This window comes from Nanorana parkeri, unplaced genomic scaffold (assembly GCF_000935625.1).
Source record: "Nanorana parkeri isolate BGI_ZX_2015 unplaced genomic scaffold, ASM93562v1 scaffold109, whole genome shotgun sequence".
Lineage (NCBI taxonomy): Eukaryota > Metazoa > Chordata > Amphibia > Anura > Dicroglossidae > Nanorana > Nanorana parkeri.
The window spans coordinates 542,248-570,001 of NW_017306377.1; the positions used below are offsets into that span (position 1 = coordinate 542,248).

Below are 27,754 nucleotides of genomic sequence, written 5' to 3' on the forward strand. Positions count from 1 at the left end.
GTTATAGGTAATCAGACTCTTGCCGGTGGATTTTCAGCAGCAGGAGTGGACACCTTTTTTTGCTTTGTAATCATGCAACCCGGGAGGCAGATCTGGCATCTCTGGGGGTGCGTTCTCATCACTGGGATACCAGATGGGCGCAGGAAGTCTGAAGATAATTAGGCTTGCCAGCAACCACCCAAAATTAAATCTCAGTTTTAGTTTGGCCTGGCCGCTAAAGTGAAGCTCCATGAAGGTATTCACTAAAACATATTAACTACGTTTTTAAATACAGCTTTGTAAAAGTACTCAAATCTATATTTCTTCCAGTATTTTCCTGCACAACAGGACTCAGGAAGAGGGAAAGCTAGCGGTACTGCACAGTGCACTCAATCTAGCAGCACAAGAGCAGAAAGATAACCTTATCAGCATTCTGCTGCTTCTTCAAATACAATCAACAGGTTGGGAATTGAGCAGTGACCAAGCTACTTTGCTCGAGTGCAGTGGATAAAAGCGAGGTCACCATCCTGACTGTTCTGGCAGGAAGGAGATCCCTGAATCACAAGGTTAACAGAACAGAACAAATCTGTGTACATATATGTATTTACATTAAAATGGTGTATATATATGTATTTCAACTGTGTAAGTATCCATTCGCCTGGAGCTCACCTTTAAGCTTTTTTCCCCCACTAATCTGCTCTAGAAAAAAGGAAGCTTCTGATTGGTTGCTGCAAGAATCAGAATTTGTTTTCTTGCTTTCCTCCAGTTTTTTTTTTTCATAAATCGGGCCCTATAGATTGCAAGCAGCAAAAAAAGTTATTTCATTTTATTTGTAAGTTTCATTATAAAGAAACACAAATATAAACTTCTGTCTTAAAAGTTGAAGAGAGAATGCTAGGTTTGATAAATATAGGAAGCTGGTTGTCCGTCGACCAGTACTTTGCAGCCGATAGCTCATAAAAACACGTCTGTCTGATTTGGTCTGTAGTCTGTAAGAAGGGCCCGAAGGAAAAGGAGAAAAGATCACTGAAAATGGAAACTGTTCAGGCGCCGCTGACTTGAGTCTCTGAGTCATGGCCAAGGCTAGAACTCCTCCTCTTCCTCCTCGCTTGTGAAATGGTTCTGTTTCTTGCGAACATTCCAGTGCAAACACTCAGCCAAGCTGTCGAACCAATCGTTAACCGGATCCCGGAAGCAGATGCAGGGGACAGGGTAACAAGAGGTAGTGATGCTAATACTGCAATGACAGGAGACAAAATTTAAACGTTAGCCAGCAAGATTAAGGTTAGGTTCACACCTAGGCAATGTATCGCGCGGATTTAGCCGTGCGATATCGCACAAAACAGAGATTTGCATTCAACTCTATGGAAGCTGTTCACACCTTTGCGGTTTGTCACGCGGTAGAAATCTCTTATTGTGCAGGAGCTATTTTCGGGCTGTTGCCGCACAGTTTGGGTCCTATAGACATCTCTATGCATTGAAAATCGCACACCAACCGCCCGGTTTTCAAAGCAAAATCATGCAAACAAAAACGCGACAACCGTGTGAAAATAGCTTACCAGCTCGTCTAGGTGTGAACCTGGCCTACATAGAAGTGTGCTATAAATTAGGTCCCTGCGATGTGCCCATAGAGAGCTTCCTATTAGCACATTCTACTCATTCTTGTACCCATTACTTCCAGATACAAAGAGGCACCTAGTCATTCCGAATTGAGAAAGCTGGTTGCATAATCAGTGAAACATCTTCAAGAAAAATACAGGAAGTCCAGTTGCCTTGACTTATTTTTTACAGATATACCATGACCTGGATGAACGAGAACCTTCACAGACATGCTAGCAAATTAAGTCAATGAATCTCCAAGTCTTCTGAGAGGGCACAGAATTCCCTGAACATTACCATGCCTCTTCATATATGCATTAACACATGATAAAGTGGTGACCCGTAAGACAATCACATGTAATAAAACCCTGTCAATGGTGCTTTGTTTTGCATCTGGGATATAGTTATTTCCTATATGTTTGGAACACTGATGGCAAGTTATAAGAACTTTAGCTCCTGTCAACAGAACAAAATAGGTGGTAATGCCCTAAGCCAGTGGGAATCATTGTGGGAGCTATAGCAGACAGTCCCCAAGAGGCTCAATTTCTCCTATAACAGAAATATCACACTTGGCAGACAGGACCCTTAAAAAAAAGTGTTCTTGTCCTTTAAAAAGAGAGCATGCATGTCACTTTTCCTCAGGAGCCATCTCAAACTACAACATCATAAGAGATTCTCACTCAGTATAAGTAGGTCTGTGGTCAGGTTGCATAAACAAAAGTCACAATCACACCTAGTGGAGGTCAGAAATGACAGCTGCCATACCTCTCTCAGTATAGATAACTTTTACATAACTGCCAAGTCTCCCTGGCTATGCAAAATCTCACCTGTCTCCATGGCAAATTTCCTGCCTCTTTCTTCCATCAAACGAGACCCACGCAGTGTTCCGTGCATTAGGAGATAGCATGATCTGCAAAAGAAAAAAAACAGTTTTGGAAATGGCTTTCTTATTAAGGAAAAAATAAAATAACTCAAAATGAAATACTAACTATGCCACATATGTATATGTTCCCTGCTCTGATTCTGCCCAGCTAACAATCTGACTACAAGAGGTGTGTTCCCACTCATGCCATCCCATTCTCCATCATATAAGTTACTTACAGGGAACAAGATGCCTCTATATTACTGTAGCAGGTGAGCAGAATTGGGAACTCAAGTGTAAAGATATCACCAGTGGAGTCTGTTCGGGGATTTCATTCATGAGCCTCTATCAAAGACTGAAACATTCACTTATACTGACCCCTTAGGAGTGGAGTTCTCTAACTTTCTATGCAAGTCATTTTGCCTGACCACACATATGCAGCTACCTCTGTGTATAGAACAGGGATAATATACGAGATACATGTGCAGTTGATGAAAAATAAGTGAATACGCACTACCCTTGTGCACACAGGACTATGTTGATGGTTGTAAATACACAAAATGCCCACACCATCACAGGCCACTGGCATAGGGATCATAACATAGAAGGGGCAAGGTTTACATTTTCCCAGTTAAATGTAAGTTCGTATTTACTCAAGTCAGGGATGATCTCTGTTACTATGCACATATGTAATGTGTGCATATACCATGCTTTGTGTAACCGCACATGGTGCTTGAATAGCTTCAGCCAGGGAATGACAGCTGACGGTGGCAAGATTCCACAGCTGGCAGCTGAATGTAAACACAGCAGGTAGTTGGCTGATGCAATAGGCAGCCTGCTATTGGCTATTTCAAATTGCGATAGCCGGATGGCTATTGCACCCGCCCTCTGCTTGCTGTCAATCAGCAGATGAGGGACTTGAAGGAGAGAGTACTCCTTCAGCTTCGCTCCTCTGCTGGTTGACAGCAGGCAGGGGGCAGGTTCAATAGCCAACCTGCTATTGGCTACAGCAATTTGAAATGGTCAATAGCAGGCTGGCTATTATTTCTGGCCACTGCATACAGTGTGGGCTCCAGCGTTCTATATCCCCCTCTGTTTGCCACCACCCCTGACCATACAGGCAGGGAAGAGCTTCGGGGATTGAAGGGAACATAAGCCGCAGCATGCAGCAGACTCCCAGTGAGGAGGAACGAGCATGCAAAGCGGCGTTGGCCTGGGGTAGATGGGATGGGCGGTTGGGGGGGGGGGGGAGTCACAGGGGGTTTGGTGCAGCTCTTCTCACCACTAGGCACTGGCTGCAGGGGTCTGTGCCCCCTCCGATCCCCACTGCTCCCAGGGAGGAAGGACACAGAGCCGATGGAACACTGGCTCCCAGCATGTAGGAGAGAACCAGGGGATCCGCACCAACTCAATAATGAGAAACGTTGACAACGATTCTCATTATCGATTGCAGCCCTAGAAAAGTCTTTGGGTTGAAGCTGCAATTTTGTTGATGGATGCTTCCTCGTCATATAAAAAGTATTCCCTCAATGGGAGATTGTGGTTTTGAGCTTGCAGACAGTGATAGAAGTCCCAGGCCCTTGCAGTTGTATCAGCCTTTAGTTACGAAGCTCTTTACAAGGACATCTGCCTCAATCAGCTTCATGCATTTCTCCTGATGTACTAGGAATGCATTTAGCTAATTCAAAGGGAACATTCAATTAGGCTTTAATCCGGTACAGTAGACAGTTTGAACTAAAAAACATTTTGGGATATTTGTACAGCTTAAAAAGGGTCAACTCTGCCGTGTAGAGCCAAAATCACTTGAAAAATGTTTTGGGTGGTGCCATTCAACATTACCAATGCTTACAGAAAATAAACTGTAATAAAAAGAATGAAAACAAGAAAACTTACTTTAAGTTCTACTCCTGCGGGAACCACGATTGGCCGGAAGGAAAGAGAGTGGGGACAGATTGGGGTGATCATAATGGCAGGTACATTGGGGTGGATCATGGAGGCTCCAGCTGCGGCTGCATATGCGGTGCTGCCTGTTGGCGTGGACACAATGACCCCTGCAGAGGACAGACAGACCACACACAGCAATTATGACACCTGTCCATTGCTCCCCGACTTTCTTTACTGACTTACAGAGAAAACATTAACATACACTTAACATTAACCTCTCGCACATAAGTTAAGGGACCAAAGGGCAGGAAAATGACATTTACAGGTTCTTTAGCCATCTCTACACAAACGGTCTCAGGTCTGTTCATCTACATGGGACATCTAGAAGGGCACAAGCACAGTCCTCAAAGCACTTACCATCCCCCTGAGCGGTAGTGATGAGGTGCCCATCTAGGAAGACGTCTACATTGGAGAGATAAGAAGAAGGACCCCTGTCCACTACTACTTCATTCAGGACCTAAAAAGTATTACACATATTACACATCATGTGACCATGCCAGGCATATTTTTCCAATTTCAGATATATAATACACTGTGAATATTAAAGTGTATCCAATCTAGGGATGCACAGATACCAAGTATCGTATTCAGTACAAGTACATGTACAGATACTTTTCGAGCTCCAAGACTAGACTAGAGAAAAACTCAAAAGTTAGGAGGCAGCTGTCATTTGTAAGGAGCACACGGAGCTCCTGGGATTTGTCCATCCTGTGTTTTAATGTATGATGTTTTTTTAATAAATATATATTAGGGATGCACCAATACCATATTTTTAAGTACTGATACTTGTCCAAGTACTCACAGATACAAGTACTGATACATTTTTGTTTATTGTCATGTGACAGTTTTTCTAATACAATACAGACTCATGATTTGAGGACAGTGGTGGAGCGCCAGAGCCAGGTCCCAGCTGCAACCCCTGCAGCCCTGATAGTTCTCGTGGCAATGCCAAGTATCGGCACAGGTATCTGAACATCCTTAATCTAAACCCAAACAATTAGACCAAATATGCTGTTTCACATGTTCCTGTAATATCAAAAGGATTAACCCATCTTTTAAATGTCCTGCTCTCAAAACAATCCTACCAGCAAAGTGCATCCACAGGCAAAAAAACACACAATCCTATTTTGCTAGCAGTGCTCTACAAACGAAATAGTCTTTTATTTTACATTTTAGTGGTAAATCAAACTAGAGTGACCAGTGATTTGTAGACCCCCATCAGCTCTGCTCTCCTCTAACAATTGTGTCACTATGCATTGGTAGAAGTGAAAAAGTGAGAATGTGTTTGCGTATCTGTGTAAACATGCTCGATCGCCAAGCGTTTACCTTGGCTTACCTCAGCTTCTGACCAAGCTCATAGAGCTATACCTCAAGGACTATGATTATTCATTATTTGTAGAACCTATCCTCCAAAATATCTTTCTACTGCACAAATAAATATTAGTGAATGGCAAGCCGGATAATAAGGTACACACCTGATACTTTGTTTGCCTGACCAGCTCCTTCTCAGGTTTGTTGACAATTAAGCCATTCTCCTCCAATCCATTCTGTACCAAGGACCTCTTCTCCTTGTGCTCCTTGGCCACCTTCACTTTTAGCCTGCTGCGGAGGACCAGGGCCGCATTACCTACAAGGAGATACAAAGGTTATCCTGGAGAAATATGGCAGAACGGTTTACCTATAATCCAGATATATAGACCAAAAAGTGACCAAATGTGATATATATTGCAGCTTACTGGACCTGATATGTGGTAGCTTCATTCGTTTTCTGTTTTTAGGCTTTTTTCCCCTTTACCTGGTGATCCTGCCAGTAACACACTTCCTATTCTAGGGTAACAACCCTCGCTCTCTGTACTGTATCTATGGAAGAGCAGCATTGTCACAGATCACCCTCCTCTCTCATCTTATCCATAACATAGTTGGAGGTGTTCTGTAGTCCTAATATATTTCCTGACACCACTGCATGAGACAAGACTGCAGAGTGCACAGGATGGAGAACAGCACTGTATTTCGGGCAGAAGCAACAGGTCATTTTTGCATTTATCAAACAGATATGACGAGCAAATAAAAGCCGTTTATTGTTTAGGTTTACATATACTTTAAAGGAGCCAGTTGTGAACCAGCCAGGTTATCCCTAAATCTACTCTATTTATTTCGGGTAAGACTCTTATATCACTTAAAGCTGATCTAATAGATACAAATAAATGCAGCTCTGTAATCATTAAAAGTTTTTTTTAAATGCATGCAATGCAAGAACCTACATTCAACCTGGTATCAGCCTCTTGCAGTTCTTGAACAGCAAGGCTGGAGTGTGAGGACAAAACAGCCGCACTCTATTAGCAAGAACTCCAGCAGTGTGGGGAGGTGGAGAGGTGGAGAGGGAGTGTGGCTGGTTAGATGGAGATGTCTGGGGGATGTGGATGATGTGCAAGCTCTCTCACTTTGCTCTGAGTGAGCAAAGTGACAGGCTCTCTTTAATTTTCCTTTCAGATGCTCAGGGTGATGCTTCTGAGCTGCATCAAGCGAATTTGTGTTTCTTTTGCATTCACACTGGCTTGTGGGGAAAGGAAAGCAACTCAGAGACACTGTAAATATATTTAACAAAAGGGATTGTACATTACAATGGGGATATGCCAGCATCATGTTTACTTTGCTCTTTTATGTTTGAGCTCTTTAAATTTTTCCCATGTAAACAAAAGATGGAGCCTGTTTACTGACTGCCAACTTGTCCCCAGCCCACAGATCAGCAGAGGTAACAGCCTTCTTTTCAGCCTGCTTAGCAAATTGCTCTGACACAAAGGAACATGCCAATTGCAGCACACACTATTCACTGAGTGATCATTAACTCTGCTGAGACAATAGAGGAGCGCCAGGGCTTTGCCCGCTGAAGAGGAGTTTGGCTGCCCGTCTGCTGACCTCCGGGGCTTTTCTTACCTTCTATAACCTGAGTGACCTGCGTCTGGAAGTTGTCAAAGCTGAAAGGGGTGAGGAACCCCAGTGATCCCAAGTGAAACGCCATCACAGGAGGGACACTGTCCTGCAGAGAGAAAGAAAGAAACTTCCATGTAGAGACAACGTACAAGGTGCAGGAAAAGACATGCATGTAAATTGCTGACTTTACCAAACGTCCCTTCACTGGAGAAGATTCGACAGGATAATGGTGCAGGATTCTTAAAGTAGAACTGAAGCTAAAACTTTATGTTTAGTTTTAGATAGAGTTAGGAGGGGGTTATGTGTCCTGTCATCCGTGTCAATTTGGGGGAATTTCCCTTTACATCCAGTCTAATAGCCACAACAGGAAGTGAGGGAAATCCCTGGTGGTCAGCAGGGTCTCCAGAACTAGTGTCCCCATTGGAGGATTTCCCATCTATTTTTGTTCTGAGAACAACCAGAAACTTGGGATTTTATTTTACTTTCACCTTCAGTGATAACAGTCACCAGGACAAACAGGGAGGGTGAATCTGAAGATCAAAGACAGCAATAAAAACCTGACATGAGCTCTAATCCCTATCCAAAACAAAAACAAATGGCTTCAGTTGACTCATGAAAACTTTAAAGGTTTTTTTTTTTTTTTTTTTTTTTTTTATTATTTTATTAGTGTATCCATACATGACAAAGCACTCCCAGAGCACTATGGCTTTTCTAAAGGAACAGCACAACCACAATTATCGCCATCTAGGCAGGCTGGTGCTAACTAAAGCAGAGTGGAGCTGTATGAAGGGAAGAGGGAGGCGTAGGAGTCACAGATCAAATTTCAGCTTGAGCTACTGAGCTCTGTAAACAGACCTCTTACAACAAGAGATAAGACGAAACTAGAAAATGTGAACATGAGCCTTGAGCTCCCCCTGCTGGCTGGATGTATAAATACATAATATCCATTTGTAATATTTCACTTCAGAAAAAACATTAAATTGAATCTTTCAGCCCTGGCCATAATTAAGAAAGAAATACACCCACAATGCATTTCCTTTTAAGAGTCAGTCTATTCAAATACTAATTAGTTGGTAAAGGTTTATGAATGCCAGCTTGTCTGGACACGCATGAAGTGACAGAACCGTGCTCAACAGATACTGAAACCAGTACTGAAAGTGCCGTGGGCCAGGTGTCTGCCTCCGGATGTAAAAGGAGTAGAAACAGCTCAGACCTGTTCTTATTGTACAGATTCAATAGAGGTTAGGACAGCTCAGGTCACTAAAAGGCAATGGAGGATTGCACTACGATACCTCTATAATTATGCGCTCGGAACTATGATCTTATGATTATACATTACAACCTCCAGCAAACGGTGACTACTAAGGACTGTGGGTATCAGCTCCTGTTCCCATGCTGAACTGGCAGAACGTTTATTGCCAATCATAGGGTCACCGGTAGTATTGATTTAACATGTTCTAAGTGACGCAAATGTCACAGAGATCTGAGGATTTATTTTACCTAAAGCGTGTGCCAAGGCAAAATAAAACAAAAGCCTTTTGCAGCACATCTCACATACATGCACATTTCCCTGCCTTCTATCCCTTTACAGACCCTGCAATTAAATATAAATACGAGTTGATCGGTCTTCTATGCACTCAGCTCCTGAATGAAATGAACAATCATGAGCTGACAAAAATGTGTCTCTTGCTACTGTTGAGGGTCACTAATGCCATCATTGGAGTCCCCACAATTGTGCAACAATTTCTCTCTACGGGTATCTTGGCGTCATTCCAAAGTTTCATCTTACCTGGAAAAGCGATGATGCATACAACAAGGTCCCGTCTCCCCCAAGGCAAATAATGAAGTCAATCTGATTAGAGATGTCATCAAAATCTAGAAAAACATTAATCAAATAGGCAAACGAGGAAATGTTTCAGATTCTTAATTATAACCAACGAAGCAGAAGAAGTGATCAAAAGGGAGAACTCCGGGAGGACTCGAGGCCTGTGAACACCATGCTGATGTGGCCTGTGTACATATGCTAATCCTGAAGGCAGTGTGCTTATCGTGTCTATAGGTGTAATTGCCTAATATTCAAAACAGAAAGCCCCCGATTATGCCCCTGCACTAGAAAACATACTACTGGCATCAAAAATTACCAGGAAGGTATTATAAATGTACTTCATATTAGAAAAATGTTCCTTCTTATAACAAATGTAAGTCGATGGGGAGACCCTCCGCACTCCCCACAGCAGTCCCGGCCAGATACGAAAAAAAGTGGTGCTCGCAGTGATGAATTACCACGGATGGCGCCGTGCAAACACATGAAAGTCAGGAAATCACCAGCACTCAGTAGTAAAGATAAATATGTCCCTTTTATTGGACAGAAAGCGCCACAGACATCCAAATAAACCGACGTTTCGGGGCCGTGCAGGGTCCCTTCCTCAAGGCAGAAAGATGTGACCTAGTCCTAATCTTATAACAAGGCATTTATATTCATAACGCTTTTAATACCATAACTTGGACATATAAAATACTCCCTCCAACAACAAATGGCATTTCAGGGTTTTGGTAAATGCCATATAATCAATGCTTAACAATATCTTATAACTCTGGAGGGGTCCTGTGGTGAGATCTTTGAGCGCCATTCCCCAGTCTGCACACCTCACCTTTACAAGGGGATACCAATCTCCCAGTTGGATTTGTCATGCATTTTATATTATGGAGAATTAAAGAGGAGTGGAAACAGGTAGGCAGGAGCAGAGCACTAACGGTGGTGAGGAGATATCATCATTTCAGTCCCCAAGAGATACGGGATGTCAGAGGAAGACTCGGGCCACCAGACTCCACCTACGGAATGATCTTTTAAGACTTGCAATGTATGCAAACCCAAAAACAAAAAGTACACTTCCTGGCTGAAAAAAAAGTCACCACCTGGATTTAGATAAGGAAATAGGTAAGAGCCTTCCATTGGATAAGTGTTATGATCAGTTGGCTGCTTCAGTTGGTCAGGTCTACGTTCAGCAACATTATGTCCCCAAATAATTAGGTCAGTTGGCTACCTGAATATACTGAATGAACCTGAAGGCCTGGGCATATTCCATATTGACAATGCCAGGATTCATCGGGCTCAGATTGCCAAAAAGTGGTTCAGGGAGCACGAGAGATAATTTTCACACATGGATTGGCCACCACAGAGTTCAGACCTTAACCCCATTGAGAATCTTTGGCATGTGCTGGAGAAGACTTTACACAGTGGTCCGACTCTCCCATCATCACTACAAGATCTTGGTCAAAAATGAATGCAACTCTGGACAGAAACAAATGTTGTGGCATTGCATAAACTTATTGAAACAATGCCACAGCGAATGTGTGCTGTAATCAAAGCTAAAGTCTGTCCAATAAAATATTAGAGTGCATGACTTTTGTTTTGGCCAGGCTGTGTATATTGCAGCTTACCAGTTCTAAGATGACCTGGCAGCATCAGTTTAACTTTTTCAGGCTACTTTTTTTCTAAGTATACCTGGTAATCCTGTGAATGAGATATAACCTGTCCCTTCATGTCTACACTTACTTCTCCAAGATATCCATGGAAGGAGCCATGATTGTCAAGGCCGGACTTTAAACATGTCTGCCTTGGTTCATCTCTAAAGCATGGTGAATTGAAGGACCCAGTAGTTTACAAAAGAAAGACAGCATTGTTTATGATGCCTGTTCAGCTCACAGGAAGTGACCAGGATTTCTGGCAAGATCAATAAGTATTTTCTGTTCTTGCTGAAACTGTTCTAAAACTGAAAAAAGGAAGCTAACGCATTCACCATCTAAGGACTGGTAAGCTGCAATATATTACATATGTGTGCTTGGGTTTAGATGCACTATTTTTAAATTTATAGATTATTATCAGTTTTATAATAGAATTCTTCTGACAGAGTACATTTGGCCCTTGCCTTAATGACACACACACACACACACGATATGTTCCCCCACCTTTCTAATGATGGATGAAGAAACTCTGGCATGTGCAATTTGTCATTGTCAGACTCCCCATTGTCAGGAAGTCTGAGTGAATTATACATATGTAATGTATCTGCCTGCCTTGTCTTGTTCTGCATAATCTAATCCACTGCTATCTTATCTACACTACATTGATTTAATCAGTACACTACCTTAATGAAATAATGTTTCCAGAATTTTATGGGCTAGAGGTTAACCAAATAAAGTCTAAAGCAATATCTCTAAACAATATACATTTTTAATCAATTTCATCACAAAAATACCACCATTCCAAAGATTGTTTTACGATGTATCTCAGATGTCAGACAGCTGAACCTCAGTGTCGCTCAACCCTTTCACCTCCTATTCAAACAAGCATGGTTGGGTATTCAGTAAAGCTGGCTATACACCTATAGATTATCTGCAGATTGTCTATGGTCAGATGGAAAAAGTGCAACAGATTCCTCCATCTACACTAAACTGTGTGGATCGAGGAATCTCCAGCTGGCTGTCAAAATACCTGAACAATGCCTGCAACCAATCATATTGTTCAGATATTTAGAGAGCCAGTAGGGCAGACTAGCAAGATACTGAAGCTTGGCCCAGCAGGAGATTCCTCCACCCACACAGTTTAGTGTAAAGAAAATCTGCAGATAGTCTATAGGTGTATGGCCAGCTTTACACATCTCCTAGTGCAATTTTAGTTTCCAGACATCAGCATTGACCATCGTTGTCCAAAATATAAAATGTTTTTGTTCAATCACCAGGAACATAAAGTACAAAAAATATAAATACTGGCTGCGGCATTTCAGGCATATCAAGCCAGTAATAACTAAGGGCGGGTATGGCTGAAACGTGTCAACCTCTTTTGTACTGTATGTTCCTGAACATTTAACAAAGACATTTTATTATTTGGAAGATAATGGTGAGTGCTGTCATCTGGAGAATGCAACTCAGATGTCAATGTCTCAAAAATAAAGTCAGACACCTGCATGGTCACTAAATCCTCCATATTTAGGGAAAGAGGTAAATCATAAGAGGGTTGGAAGTAATATATTGTGGATGTGCAGAATTCACATCATCAAGATGAGCTGGCTCCCAAAATCTAATACAATCAGCTGAATACATTTCAAGAATGCAAAGAATGCAGAATGCGAAGAGTTTTAAACTGGTTCGGCAGGGAAAAATGTCCAGGATTAATAGACAAGTAATGTTCAGATGTAGAAGGAAGTGTGGCAAGTGTACCCATCAACATTTGTAGATGGGCATTTTACTAAAACAGAAACTATGGCACACATGGGCAGAGGTGTGCTGGCCAGCTCACAGACTGAAGAAAAGGCCAACCGGTGCCAAGAAGCCAATTGGTAAAGGTCATCCAGACAAAAAAACATTTAGGAATGTATATTCAGCTGAACAAGCTCAGGATGATTGTGGGGCATGAAAGCAGTGAACTAGTGTATACAGAAAGAAAGGCCAAGCAACGGAAGCCTGACTTTATCCCAGTACAGGTTTTAAAGCTGAACTCCAGGCAAACATCTAAATACACAGATAATAGCCAAAAAACAGTGTTTTTTCCTGCCAAATTTTGTATTTCTGTCCATCCAGCACAGTCAGCTGGATGAAACCACGTACAATAAAGGAATAAAGTGGTGTCCTCCACCCCCAGGCTGCTGAATGGACAGTGAAAGAGCAGCAGCAAAAGGATGAGGTTATCCCTAAGATCTGCTATCTCCTCTTTGATAACACAGTTGAATGAAACTAGGTTGCTCAACTTATTTTTAGGATTGGGCATCCTGTTCTGCAAAAGACTTGGCTCGCCACTCTGACCCCTTGATCTGGCCTAAGCGTTAAATATCTGGACTGTGTAAGGGGGAGTGAGTGGTCATATGATAATCACATCCTGGCATAATCTTACCTCCCAACCATTTCATATCAGAATGAACATCAGTCAAAACCGAAGTGTATGTCAGACACACACAAAAAAAATGCAGTACATCTCTGTAATACATGCACATTTCTCCATGTTGTATCCCTTTGCCAGGAATGCTCTAGCCTCATCCTCGGTCCCATGGTGGTTGGCGCTCACCTCTCTCTCTCCCTCCCGCCCCCCTCCAGTTATAGAATACCCCTCTGCGTCTAAACGTCTAATGCAGGTCAATAGACCTGCATAAGATGTGATGATGACGTCAGTGGTACTTAGACTCCTGGAGCTTATGGAAGAAGAGATGCTGAGGGCTATACACCCAAATCACCTGATTACTGGCAGATTTGATCATTGTTATTAAGCCTTTCATTCTCACCTTCTCGAAAAGTGCAAAACTTCTTTTTTACTGGTCCAAATATCTCATCGTTCACAATGTCGGGGTCTTCCAAAACTTTCTTCTCCACATAGACTATCATGTTCTTTTCCTAAATAAGAGACAGTTGGAGACAATAAATGCAAATTGCCAAGAAAAGGCCGGCCACAGGAGAACACAGCTGCATTCTCAGAATTCGGTGTTGGGTGGAAGACAGTTGCCAAAACGAGAAGCAAAATGGGCTTTACAGCAACAATAGGAAAAAAAAAAACCTACTAAATACTAAAATCGACATTCTTTAATGAAAATTCATCCATAGTCAGTACAGACAGTTCCCCAGTCACTAATGATCACTTCACACATAACACGCACTTCCTCTGGGAAGGATAAGAGAAATAAAAACATGTTCTGACGGTTTTTCTAATCCTTCCTTTCTACTTAAATCATTATATTTGCTCTGTCCCCAGATTCCCGTCACTTTCTCTTCTTAGAGAGAAATGGGGGTAAAATCTCCCCATCACCAAGACAGACCTGGCAGGAGTTTTAATCCTCCGATAACAGTAAAGGTTTGCCCGTACTCTTCATGATGGGAACAGCCTCAAGTAGGGATGCACCAATACCGATACTAGTATCGTGCCCATGCCGAGTATTTGAGTGAGTACTCATACTCGCCCAAATGCTCTGATACCTTCCCCGATATTTTAACTTCCGACATAAGAAACCCGGGCAGCGAGTCATTACACGCTGCCCGGCTTCATGCTCCCCCGATGTAACGAGGGAACATGGGGCCGGCTTCCCGGCCATTCAGGAAGCTGGGCAGCGTGTAATTCGGGAAGCTGACCAATGAGAAAGCCAAGCTCCATGTAATGACGCGGTGCCCGGCTTTCTGATTGGCCGGGAAGCTGGCTTCATGCTGCCTCGTCACCTTATGACGAGGGAGCATGGAGCTGGCTTCCCGGCCAATCAGGAAGCCGGGCGCCATGTCCTTACACAGCACACGCCTTCCTGATTGGCCAGAATGCCGGCTCCATGCTTTCTCATCACCTGGTGACAAGAAGCATGGAGACGGCTTCCCTGCCAATCGGGAAGCCGGGTGGCGACTCATTACACACCGCCTGGCTTCCTTAATGGGACTTCCGGTATCGGTATTCAGTATCGGCAAGTACTGGGGAAAAAAATATTGGTACTCAATACCGGAAAACCGCTATCGTTGCATCCATAGCCTCAAGTTTTTTTTTTTTTAAGGATGGTATGTAATTTCAGTAGGCACCACAGTGCCATTTCAGCTCAGTTACCTTAACGTAGAACTGCAGTCCGGCTACGGAGATTTAAATATTTGCATATTCTTCACAATCAGTAAATGAGCTTTAAAACTAGCCTTCAATTACCTCTGTAGCTGCAGTTACTGTGAAATAATTAATCCTCAAAATTTTACAGCTCAAGTACTAAAGATGTGAAGGACTCCAACTCTAGGGCTGCAACTAATGATTATTTTCATAATTGGTTAGTTGGCTGATTATTTTTTCGATTAATCGGATAAAAATAAATAAATACCATCCTTGATTTAAAATAAGATACACAAATGCAGTGTTACAAACAAAGTTTACTTCAGAATAAAACTGCATGCACAATTTTTTGCAATCGCACTGCACTAGAACGCACGGCATCGCTGTACCGTGTGTTCCACTGCGTTTGGGGTGCCTTCGAAATGAATGGAACTGCATCGCACCTCCCGCAGCAGAATTTGTCAGGCCGAAACCGAAAATGACTTTCCCACCTTTTATCATTTTTAAAGAAAATAATTGTATTGTAAGCACATGGCCCTTGTATAGCTGCAGCCTGGGAATGACGGCTGCCAGTGGCAAGATTTCGCAGACGGCAGCTGAATGTAAATACAGCAGGTAGTGGGCTGATGCAATAGCCAGCCTGCTATTGGCCATTTCAAATTGCAATAGAAGGCTATTGCACCTGTCCACTGCTTGCTGTGCCCTCCTGATCTTGTGCTGTACAGGAAGTTCATGGAAGCTGAGAGTTGGAGCCCGCTGTTTGGAAACATGATGACTAACTACTTGGGTCAAAAAATGTAAACACACAATTTGCTGTGCAGTGTATATTTGTTTGGTTTAAGTATTAAAAAAAGTTTTATAGTTTGAAGAAGAAGAAAAGAAGAAGAGGAGAAAGAGAAGAAGGAAAAAAATTGTATTAACCCTTGCAGTAGGGCTATCCACGCACTGCAAGGGTTAAGTGCTCGCTTTTGTCTAGGTTCAAAAAACAACAAAGTTACATTCACCCAAATCTTCGAGGCGGCCAGCTGTCACAGCGCTCCCTCCAGCCTGTCTCCTACACTGCAGCACTGGAATGTTCCTTGGCATCTTCATGTCTATACACAGACAGAGGGAGAGAGGCTGCAAGAACCGGCATAAGAACAAGCCGGCTCCATGGCTCAGGTGAGTATAAAACTATTTCACTACTTTAGGCAAGATACCAGGGGAACAATGAATACCCCAATCTCTGGAGAAGAGACTCCAGTCTAATGCAAGAATGTCTTTTTGTGAAATTTGGGGTCCTCATAGTTCTCAGGATCTCATGGAAGGAGTGTGACATCACCCTCACCTAGGGAAGGTATGTATATAATCTAGACAAAAACAAGCAGGTAACCCTTGCAGAGCAGATGCGATCCCACTGCAGGGGCTAATTGTTCTTCTGGAGTTTTTCTTTAATACTATTTGAAATAAAGAGATTTGCAGTTTAGCTACTAAAGGAAGAGTGGATCAGCCACTCAGAAAAAGCTTTCTCACTGCTAAGGAACTGCTGAGATACAAACAGATTGGAGAATGAGCCAATAGAGGGAGCTTGCTTCTACAAATCAGGCTAGGTTCAGATATCAGCGATCCTCGGATGCGAGTCCCAGAACCGCGCACAATTGCGCACAGAACCTAGCGATTGCCGCGTGGCCCCATTGATTTCAATGGGGTTATATCCATGCAGCAATCGCTTTTAGAGGCTCAATACAATCAGGCTAGGTTCAGATATCAGCGGCCCCGGGGACCGTGCACGATTGCACACAGCGTTTGCCGCGCGGCCCCATTGATTTCCATAGGGTTATAACCCACACGGCAATCGCTGAAAAAAGGAACATGTACCTCTTTTTGTGACACACACATACCGTTTTTTTCAACTACGATTGTGCGCAGGCAGTATTGTGGCGGGAAACTGCACAATCTGCCTGGCGCAACTGGGGTGCCATTACAAAATAATGTCATTACAAAATGGTGTGCGAATCCGTGACCGTGCGGTTTTGTGCACGAATGCCATAGTGTGTACCTAGCCTCACTTGGCAGTTGAGCTATCAGGCGCACAGCTATTGTATGGTTTTAGGTGGGTCACAGACTTGCATTTTCAGAAGGAGCAGTAATGTACAATCACTGTGTAACACTGCACTGAGTGCAGAAACTACCAGTAACACATCCAGAAGAATATTTGTATTGGGTTCATCTCCTATATGCATTTCTAAAAATATATTTGCAAAGACGATGCATTCCATACATTATACAGTACATACTGGTGCATGCAGCTACCCCACTCACCTCTGTAAGGAACACGCAGAGCTCCTTGAAGGGCTGCAGTAAACTCGCATCCCTGACTTTCTTGATCACCAGCACACTTTTGGGTGGTTTGTTCCACGTTAGTAGCTGGCTCGCTGGGTCCTGAAGGTGCCTGGAAAACAGCAACAAAACCTTTCACTTTCTGAAAGTTACTGTTCAATCGAACAAAACAAAAAAAAAAGCAGTTTCCCTGTTCTTGCCAACTGAGACTCTGCTAACAGCAAAGCAAGATGAAGACACTACAAGCCGTTCAGAGCAACAAATCAGATGTCTTTAACGCATAGCTTGCCAGAACACTGAAAAGTGGAATATGATTGGTGGCTTTAGATAAAGAAAAAGAATACTCCATTAAATCCTTTAATTTTACAGAAACAGCTTTGTGCATTAGGCGTACATTTGCACTGGTTGCACCTTCACCTTCACCTTCTCAAAGATCCTTGGGCAGTGGCAGCACAGCGACGTGACTTGTCTTATGAAAAAGTCTGCATATTTGGCTGGAAAGTAGATGCTAAACATATCCTCAATGTATTAGGCGAGTCAAAGCTTCGGAAAGAAGGCAAAAGAAGAAAAATAAAAATGACATTCAGACCGAAGGCAAGGCAAAGACTGCTTTGCAAGTACAGAGGACAGGCAGCAAGTGAATGATACAAGGTATGTGTGCGATGGGCTAAGTGTGTCCAGCCTTGATTGGTCCTGCTGGACTTATAATGTGGAACGTTCAGTCGAAAGGCTTCAGGAGCCAATCACAGTGCAAGGAACAGTCACTGAACCACTTTGGTAACCGAAGCCTCTGGTTACTGAGATTGCACTGGAGGCTATTAGATGTAATATTCCAACATATCATTGTCTAAAGCATTCAGGAACACCGAAGGGCACTGAAACCTACAATAAAAAAATACATATACAGTAATACCTTGGTTTAAGAGCATAATTCGTTCCGGAAGCATGCTTGTAATCCAAAGCGCTTGTATATCAAAGCGAATTTCCCCATAGGAAATAATGGAAACTCAAATGATTCGTTCCACAACCCAAAAATATTCATATAAAATGATTACAATACTTTACTGTAATATAATACTGTACAAAATATAAAGAAAAATAAACATTACCGGTACCTTCGTGGCTGGTGTGGGGGGGGGGACAAGAGAGAGGAGGATTATTGTGTAGGACGACTTTCACTGTCACTAACGGAATCACTGCTATCTCTTGACTCAATGGAATCTTTTTCATTTTGTGAAACCTTAACAAGGAATCTATTCAATGTGACATTGCATTGTCTTTAAACAGTCCCATCGCTTGCACTGCTACAGCCTTATTTCAGGTGGTGCTTTTCTACAAAATTTTGCTCTTATTGCAAGACATTTGCTTGTATATCAAGGCAACATTTTTCAGAAATGTTTGCTTGTCTTACAAAACGCTCTCAAACCAAGTTACTTGTAAACCAAGGTATTACTGTATATCTCAATCAAATAAATTGGAGTATCGGCATCGAGAAGGGCGTGTATATCAGTCTGTGCCAATGTATAGACTTCTATACAGCAACCTGGAGTATACAAACACTTGTATACTTGAGCAAATATACTTTGAGTGGCATTGTGGCTCACAATTTTTCTCCAAGTTGAAGGTCCCTGAAGTCTATTGTTCTCTGGACACTCTGAGCGAACTTTATCAAAACTGGAGCAGACAAAACGCGGAGCAGTTACCCATGGCAACCAATCAGCTTCTCTCCTCAGTTTCTTCAGTTAAGATTTGAAAATGAAAGGTGGATGCTGATTGGTTGCCATGCACAGCTGCTCCAGTTTTGATAAATTCCCTTCTCTTTATGTACTGAGCTGCCCAGCCCAAGACTTAACCAGATATCTATATACATATGTATGACAAGTGGGGCCAACCCTACTCTAAAATTGCCCAACAGATGGATAATTGTTCCCAAAGGCCACCTGCGCTCCTTACGGTCTAAAGGTGCCCATACACCTTACGATTATCGTACGATAATCGTATGCGATCGACTTTTCGTACGACAATCGTAACGTGTGAATAGAGTGCCCGACCGATAGTACTGTACAATCGTACGACTTTTGACGGTCAAGCATGTTTGAAAACTTTGGTTGATCGTACGATGTTCGCATGGTTGGTGGCGTTTCCGTCCGTCAAAAGTCGTACGATTAACACTGCGCATGCGCAAACGAAAATAATTGCGGTCAATTACCGCAAGTCGTCCAGGTGTTTTTTTCTAACTACCGCTGATTGAACCTTGCGATAATCGGGGCAGGATGGGGCCGTCGTACGAAAATCGTACGGCGGTTCGATCATCGGACGAAAAGTTTAGTCCGATAATCGTAAGGTGTATGGGCACCTTTACAACTCCATATTATCAGTGGTGCTCGAGAGGATCGCACGGATGGCGCCGTGCAAAAACTCAACATAATCACAGAGATTCACCAGCACACATTAAAAAAGTTTGCAATATCAATATTTCGTTGATATGTTTATTTGTGAAAAGTCACGTCATCATAGGCTAACATTTCAGGACCTCGCAGGGACCATTCATCAGGGCGACACAGTGACAATATACATGTGTGAACACTAAGTATATATGCACATCAGGCCAGGTGCATGAAGAAACATCCCATGATGTAATTCCTGACAAAATTCAAATAATACACATCACAGAATAGTATAGAAAAGAATAGTTTAGTGAAGCAAACGCCTCTATCTCTGGATAGAAGAAAGAACCAAGATCCTGATCTTTGTAGATAAAGATACATTTAGATACCTCCATAGATTTTGTAATGGTGTTGTGTTTTTTTTGGGGGGGTGTGGAAGGATATAAGGTCGGTGTTAGTGGAGTCATTATATAAGAAATTAGAAGTCACATAATTAAATATAAGAAGGAAATGACAAGATGGAGGGAATATGTTTGTTGTATGTGATATTTTAAGGCTTGTTTAAATGAATTGGTTTTTATACTGTGAATGTATACATTTGTGGAATTATAGCAAAGTAATAAATAAATATTCTGTTAAAAAAACATACGTGTATCTTAAATGTTGCCTATGATGACATGACGTTTCACAAATAAACATATCAATGAAATATTGATATTGGAAACTTCGCTTTGTGTGCGTCGGTGAACCACTTTGATTGCAACAGATGGATAAGACATGCATTGTAAAAAGTGGAAAAGATTAATGGGAATAAGCCATGGGTAACCATAAAGCACTAATATTCTCGATTTGCTATATGTATACAACACGGACATATCGTAAGGTGCTTTATAAGTGCAGCCAGAACTACTTTTATTAGCTACAGAGAAGCTTACAATTCAGAGTCTATAGCGCAGCTTCACAGACACACACTTGCTGGGAGAAGTTTAGTCAGGATCCAGTTTTGTTTTTGGATTGTGGAAGGAAATTCAAGCAGACAGAGGGTACCAAATAAACACAAGGAAAAAATAGGAACTCTGATCAGATGGTGTCTTTGATGGGAACTGAACCCAGGACCCCTGCACTTCTAGTGCCGTGTCAATGGGAATAGTCCACATTTCTGCACACAAAGAAGAACTATGTACGGTGTAATGACCGCATTCATAGCCGATATAAAAGGATTATGACACTAGACAGCTTTTGTGTCATACAACAGGCTTCAGTTTTACCACTTTGTGTTCCCATCTTTTACAAACAGACCATATTTTATTACTATTGTATGAAAACATCTAATGAGATGAAGTTGATGCACCAGTACCGAGAACGGACCTCAGAACAACTTGTAGCAGCTCACTGAGGTGACACTTTAGCTGCTGGCAGTTCTAATGTGCCGGACATGAAAGAAAACAGAACTTGTCCGAGAACATTCCGACCGGTCTAAATGATGCTCTGGGGGTCAGCGCTGCGCTGATGCCACCATTTCTACACCCCGATGGATCGTCCAACACTGTGTGGACTACTACGCGTGTATAGGTACTTCAAACCCGGTCATATGTGGATGGAACAGACTGCAAGCACTCGCACAGAGTTTTGAAGGGTCATTGTGTGCACCAGAATGGCTTCTCTCCCCATACTTGTCAGTGGGAACACAAAAGCAGCTTGAAGCAGGTTTATTAGGGAAGGAGGTCATCTACACCAGTGAAGAAATTCTAACTAATATTAGAAGAGTCTTAAACTGATCTCAAATGCAAAGTGCGCAACATCCGCCCTTCGCCACAAGCCCGAATACTGCCTAGAAGGCAGCAATGGGGAGCAAGATGCTATAGATCAGGGGTAGCTAATCTTCAGCCCTTCAGCCATGATTAAACCACAAAACCCATTATGCAGCTGCCTCCGGTAGTCATGCCTGTGGCTCTATGATTCTTTACAATGTCTTATGGGATATGTAGTTTCCCTACAGCTAGAGGGCTGAGGTTTGGCTACCCCTGCTATAGAGGGACCGATTATCACATGATCCTCTTATCTCAGGAGAGAACTGCTGCTGCTCAACTCTTCTGCACCCTCTATGTGGCCTGACAGTTTGTAGATTAAATCAGGTCAATCTCCCCGATAACCTGGCTTTGTGTTTGCGAACCGCCTTATTTAATTTGAATTAGCAGTCCTAGCATACATCCATGACAGATATTTATGCAGTCAAAAGGCTCCTGCACAATGCAATAAACAGATGCAGCTCAATGGACTTCACACTTAATGTCACATACAGAAGCTGCTCACTTCTAAGATGGAGAGGACTTTGTCAGATGGTCTTGTCACAAGAGTTATTCAAATGGGACAAACCTGAAGGGACATATCCCGCTGTAGTAAACCATCAGTGCCCTGCATTTTAACAGTTGGGAAAAGCCAACGTGATCAGTAATTCCAGGATACATATCAATAAACTAGAATAATACTCTAGCTTCTTATGTTTCATTTGAAAGATCCTCCCTCCCAGAATTCCCAGCTCCTCCCACTTGTTGTGGTCATTGTGGCCCATTACTCTCCCTGCTGGATCATTCACTCGTGTTACACTACAGATGGAGGAAAGTCAATGGGAAGCCATTGGACCTTAGATGTATAAAAAGTCTAAAAATTAAGATTTTGGGTGAGCCAGCCCTTTAAAATAAAATCTCTAGCGCTACTGAAAATAGTTTTATTAAAAGGTTCAAAAATAAAGGGAAAACCATAAAACAATGGTTGGTTGGTTGATTTATTTTTATTTCTGTATTTATTACGGGCATTTATGTAACGCTGACATTTACGCAGCACTTTACATACTGCACGGTCACATCAGTCCCTGCCCTCAAGGAGCTTACAATCTAAGGTCCCTATCTCACATACATAGACAGGAGGACCAATATAGACCGGAGCCAATTAACCTTCCAGCATGTGTTTGCAGCATGGAGGAAACCCGAGTAACTGGAGGAAACCAACGCAAGCACAGGGGGAACATGCAAACGCCTTGTAGTGACCTGGTCGGTATTGGAACCAGGGAACCCCCAGTGCTGCAAGGCCACAGTGCTGCCACAGGTAGGTAAGTTGGTTGGTTGTTAGACTGATCGATCAATCGATCAGCACTTCTGCCTTGCAGCTCTGGGAGTCCCGGCAGCACACCATCTGCGAGGAGATTGCATGTTCTCCCTGTGCTTGCATGGGTTTCCTCCGGTTTTCCCCCTACACTCCAAAGACATGCTGGAAGGTTATTGGCTCCTGTCCAAATTGGCCCTGTATGTATGTGCGATAGGGAGCTTAGATTGTGAGCTTCTTGTAAATTCTCGGTGCTATACCTGTAACAAATAGGTAGATACATCTGCACACAAATGACTGTTTAAATTACCAAACTGCAACTTGGGGGTACCAAGTATACCTCTTTCTTCTTTTTAGAAATTGTATTGCTGGACATATCACCTTGACATGTATCACTCTTCTAGGTGTGTGTGTGTGTGTGTGTGTGTGTGTGTGTGTGTGTGTGATGTGTGTTTATGTGCGTGTGTTTGAGAGTGTGTGTGTGTGTGTGTGTGTGTGCGCGCGCGCTTGAGTGAGTGTGTGTGTGCATGTGTGTGTAACCCAAAATAGGATTCTAATTAAAGTCCCATACATGCTACATAATGACATATGCCATTTATATCCAACTGTCATGGCAGTAAGAAAGTCAACCATATTCACTATTAAACACACCGGGGGATAGACACATATCCACACTAACAAACTCACTAATACAAAAGCCCAGAGGCATCACTTGTAGGCTGACTTAACAAACGCTGTCATAAGCCATCACTATAAGCTAAATCTTACCCGATCTATGTTATAAATTTTGAACACTGGCCTCCCTAATAGAATAAGCCTGTTGACCTCTATAGTCTAATATTGTAGGATATCTTTGTCGGTTTCTCTTGATAGTGTGCGGAAGTAAAACAATTATAAAACTGTCATTATATGATCAGGGATTGAGGGGAAAAACAACAAACCAAACCAATGATCCTAACAAAAACATGAAAAATGAAATGCAAAAATACTTTTTATATTCTTCCACTCCTGTCAATGAAAGAACATATCTCCTGCTGGTTCTAAAAACTGAACGGACGTCTCATAATATAAAAACAATAACTAAATCTGGAGTATACAATCTCTATAGGAAGTTTATAAACCAGTCACAATGAAATTAAGTCATTCAGGCTTTTCAGCTACAACTTCACGCAGTTCTGGCACAATATAGTCCACACCTTGTTACAAGAACAGCAACCGAAAACCCCCCACAAGCACACAAAGTATACAAACATTGCCGGCCAGTTCAATTTCTGGTTAAATCAGATGTTTTTGACAACTGCAGAATAAGCAGAGCAGCGATAACCCAGGCTTGGATAGCTGCCATGAAATCCGTGTATACACCCCCCCCACCCAACCGCTTCAATTCAACAACTTTGCTCACATCATGTACTTATTCACGCTGATGAGGCAAAACGCAAGCCCCCGAGCGCAGCGATGGATACTAACCATTGCCAGTTGTTCTTGGGCAGGTTTCGGGGCCTCACTTTGTCAAAAATCTTCATGGTGCTTTGCATAAACCGTTCAGACGTCCGAGAAGCTGCGCTTGGAGAGTCCTGATACAGGCGGGATGCTACTGGCTGCGCGACATTACGCCGATGTTGGAATGAGAAAAACCAAAAAGAGGGGAGACAAAAAAATTGCAGCTGAGCACGCAGGGCAGGAAGAGAGCCTGGAAGTGAGCGCAATCCCAAATCATTTCTGAAAGCAGATTTCTTGCAGTCTTCGGTCCGGCAGGACTAAGTGAAAACAGCTTCACGTGTTCCTATGTCGTTGAAGCACTGTGAGACTCTGCATTGAGAATGTGTAATAATACTCTGCCATTCCACTCAGCTAGAAGCTTCAAGGAGTCTGCAGTGTTTCAGAAGTTCCACTGGACGAGTAGGACCTGTGGCCTGAAGACTTGGCAGGTGTATAGGTCACAAAGCTTAGGAATCTGTCTCTGAAGCCACAGCAATGCCTCTTAGAGCACATTACATAGAAGTGGACCTGCCCAGTAAGAGGAGGAGGAGGAGAGAGGCTGTATCAGTCAGGTGGGGGAAACATGCACTCGCTGTACAAAAGGATCATCACATCTCCCCTGCTGATTGGCTGGAAGGCACATTAGGAAGTCCGTGCTTCCTATAATACCCACACACCTGTGCTCTGCACACATCCAGACTGGATTCCAGTGTAAGCCGAGAGTTTGGATGCAGCCTGCGATTACATCTGAACAGAGATAAGAGTCCTGTCCCCTATGCACACAGACCCAGGCACGCTGCAAGAAGATCTCAGAGCAGACAGACCTTCATTTCATTACATTGTATCATTGCCACTAAAGGGAAGTCTATGCAGAAGAAGAAGTTTATTTGTAATCAGACTTTGCAAAAACATCCAGAAGAAGAGAAACAAGCATGAGAAATGCTTTACACAGCAAGATGTGTGTTGGGCTCTGTGCCAATTTAGAGGGTTATTATACCCTCGCATGTTTTTGCATATATCTTCTGCGAGCAAGCAGTAGATATATGCAAAATAATTACAATACAAAAAACTTTTTCAAAGGGTTAATACTTACCGCTCGCTCCCGTCCGAACACCTGAAAATTTATCGGGCGGCCGCAAAGGATCTTGGGGCGGGCGCATGCGCAGTTCAGATGTTCGGCCGGGAGACGAGGAGATACACAAGGTAAGTCTATGGAGCACCCGCACAGACTCCGTGGGACATGAGAGAAGAGGAGTCAGCGCTGGATCGGAGACCCGCACCAACGCTGGAGGGACAGCTAAAAACTCCTGGAAAGAAGATGATGATGATCGTATTAAGAGGCATCATTTAAGGTAAGTCCTTACACTAGCACTGAGGGGGGACTGGGACTTTTGCCCTTAATGTCACTTTAAAGCTGAACTCCAGGCATAAAGAGAGAGGCAATAAAGCAGCTCTGGATTTGTTAATAATCGGATGCATTTTTTAATATAAGCCTTCATTCACACCCAGGCATCGTGGTTTTTGCGCGTATCTACGGTATGTGCACTATACTGACACGCGTACGTTAAGTCGCACATTTCAGCTGGCAGGTCCTGGGACATTGATGTAAACGGGCAAACGCACGCAAAGACACAGGCACATCGTTTTCCGGGCCATCTGTTTTCTGGCGTTTACTATCAGGCCTATGGTGACAAAATGCGCTGTAAACTGCCAAAGGATGCTTGTGTACTTTTTTTTGGAAGCGTCAGGCGTTTTACAGCTTGTGAACAGGGGCCATAGGAATTAATGGGATTTCTCCTTTGTGTGACGAAACGCCTAGATGTGAACGGGGACTAAGGCCCTTTTAACAATGGTGGTCTGATTGGGACTCAGTGGAGACATCTGATCTGCGCTGCTCCCATCAGGAGGGGATCCGTGCATGGATCCCCATCTGATCAGCCCATGTGAAGGGGGTCTAACGGTGGCCATTATTTTATTTTTTTTCATTCAGCCAGATTCCTCCATCCACGCTGTTTAGAATGAATCTCCTGCCGCAGCTGTTGTCTTCTGACTGACCTGGCATGTCCTTATCCTTCTACTGCTGCCCTGTCCTGTCAAAAGACTGAGGGACGGGAGACACGGATCGAGAAGAGAAGAAGGATGTCCTTATCCTTCTACTGCTGCTCTGACCAGTCAGAAGACTGAGGGACGGGGGGTGGAAGACACCAAGTGAGAAGAGAGATGACCTTATCCTTCTCCTGCTGCTCTGACCAGTAAAAAGACTGAGGGACGGGGGGTGGAAGACACCAAGTGAGAAGAGAGATGACCTTATCCTTCTCCTGCTGCTCTGACCAGTAAAAAGACTGAGGGACGGGGGGTGGAAGACACCAAGTGAGAAGAGAGATGACCTTATCCTTCTCCTGCTGCTCTGACCAGTAAAAAGACTGAGGGACGGGGGGTGGAAGACACCAAGTGAGAAGAGAGATGACCTTATCCTTCTCCTGCTGCTCTGACCAGTAAAAAGACTGAGGGACGGGGATGGGTTGGAGACACTGAGTGAGAAGAGAAGAGGGATGACCTTATCCTTCTGCTGCTGGTCTGTCCAGTCAGAAGGCTGAGGGGAAGGGGGCTGGAGGACACAGAGTGAGAAGAGAAGAGGCATGACATCATCCTTTTGCTGCTGCGCTTGATCTGTCAAGGCAGAGAGGACACAAAGTGAGAAGAGGGATGACTGTATCCTTCTGCTGTCCAGGTAGAAGACTGTGGGGGGGAGAGGACACTGTGTAAGAGGAGAAGGAGACGAGGGATGACCTCATCCTTCTGCTGTCCAGCCAGAAGGTGGAAGGGGGGGAGAAGAGGACGCATAGTGAGAAGAGGGATGACCTCATCCTTCTTCTGCTGCCCTTGCTCTGTTCGGTCAGTAGGCTGAGGACACACACACCACTGCATTCCTTAACTGTAATAGGTCTCATCCAACTGGCTGTGGTGTCTGGTAGGCTGTGGAATTCTCAGGACCGGACAAACAGAAATATAAATCCTTTAAAAAGTAAAAAGAAAGCTCACTTATTAATATTTCATTTGTGTATTTAGCGGTTTGTTTGGAGTTCTGCTTGGAAGAGCTCCATTATTTGTATGTATGCCAGTCACAAGGCAAATTAAGTAAAACAACAACCTTGTCTGTGAAAAATATTTGCCGGTTTTCGGTTTCCCAAAGCTGTAGTGCAGCAACAATGGTCCTTTAGCAGTTAAGGTGAAAATGCCAAAGTGTACCCCCCCACGCCCAAAACATGAGCTGCAAAGGTTGCACGTCCGGCACTTCTCAGCACCCCCTCCTATTGAAGTGGCCTCTTCTGCTAACCCCTTGGCCCGGCCCTGCATAGATGCAACACTTAGGCATGCATGTGTGGGAGATTCCAAGGTTGCCACTGCTTATGTCATGTTCCAACTGAACAGATCTGAACTAGGAATAAACAAAGCACAGATGGTACACCAGGAGTCCCGTATTCTACTGTAACCAGTGCCGGCAGTCTGTATGTTGTAATAGGGAAATGAGCACAGAAACTTAGTTCCTCAGGGTGTCAGACACAAGACTAGTTGTTTCCCCACCTCGATGAA

At 43.2% G+C, this 27,754-nt stretch overlaps 1 protein-coding gene across 4 annotated transcripts in view; it reads right to left on the reverse strand.

The window, feature by feature from the left end:
• Nucleotides 1-722: 722 nt before the first annotated feature.
• Nucleotides 723-27,754, reverse strand: part of NADK (NAD kinase) — a 70,662-nt gene continuing 43,630 nt past the window's right edge. For 3 of the 4 annotated variants that reach the window (XM_018553086.1, XM_018553085.1, XM_018553084.1), the window contains 9 exons: nt 17,175-17,304; nt 13,591-13,699; nt 9,105-9,190; nt 7,319-7,421; nt 5,860-6,011; nt 4,742-4,841; nt 4,334-4,491; nt 2,406-2,488; nt 723-1,216 (listed from right to left, as the gene is read on the reverse strand). In XM_018553086.1, the coding sequence (XP_018408588.1) occupies nt 1,063-1,216; nt 2,406-2,488; nt 4,334-4,491; nt 4,742-4,841; nt 5,860-6,011; nt 7,319-7,421; nt 9,105-9,190; nt 13,591-13,699; nt 17,175-17,304 (1,075 nt within the window). In that variant the 3' untranslated portion in view covers nt 723-1,062. Of the gene's footprint in view, nt 1,217-2,405; nt 2,489-4,333; nt 4,492-4,741; nt 4,842-5,859; nt 6,012-7,318; nt 7,422-9,104; nt 9,191-13,590; nt 13,700-17,174; nt 17,305-24,148; nt 24,529-27,754 lie in introns of those variants that run through there. The other variant, XM_018553087.1, reaches the window with a different exon arrangement.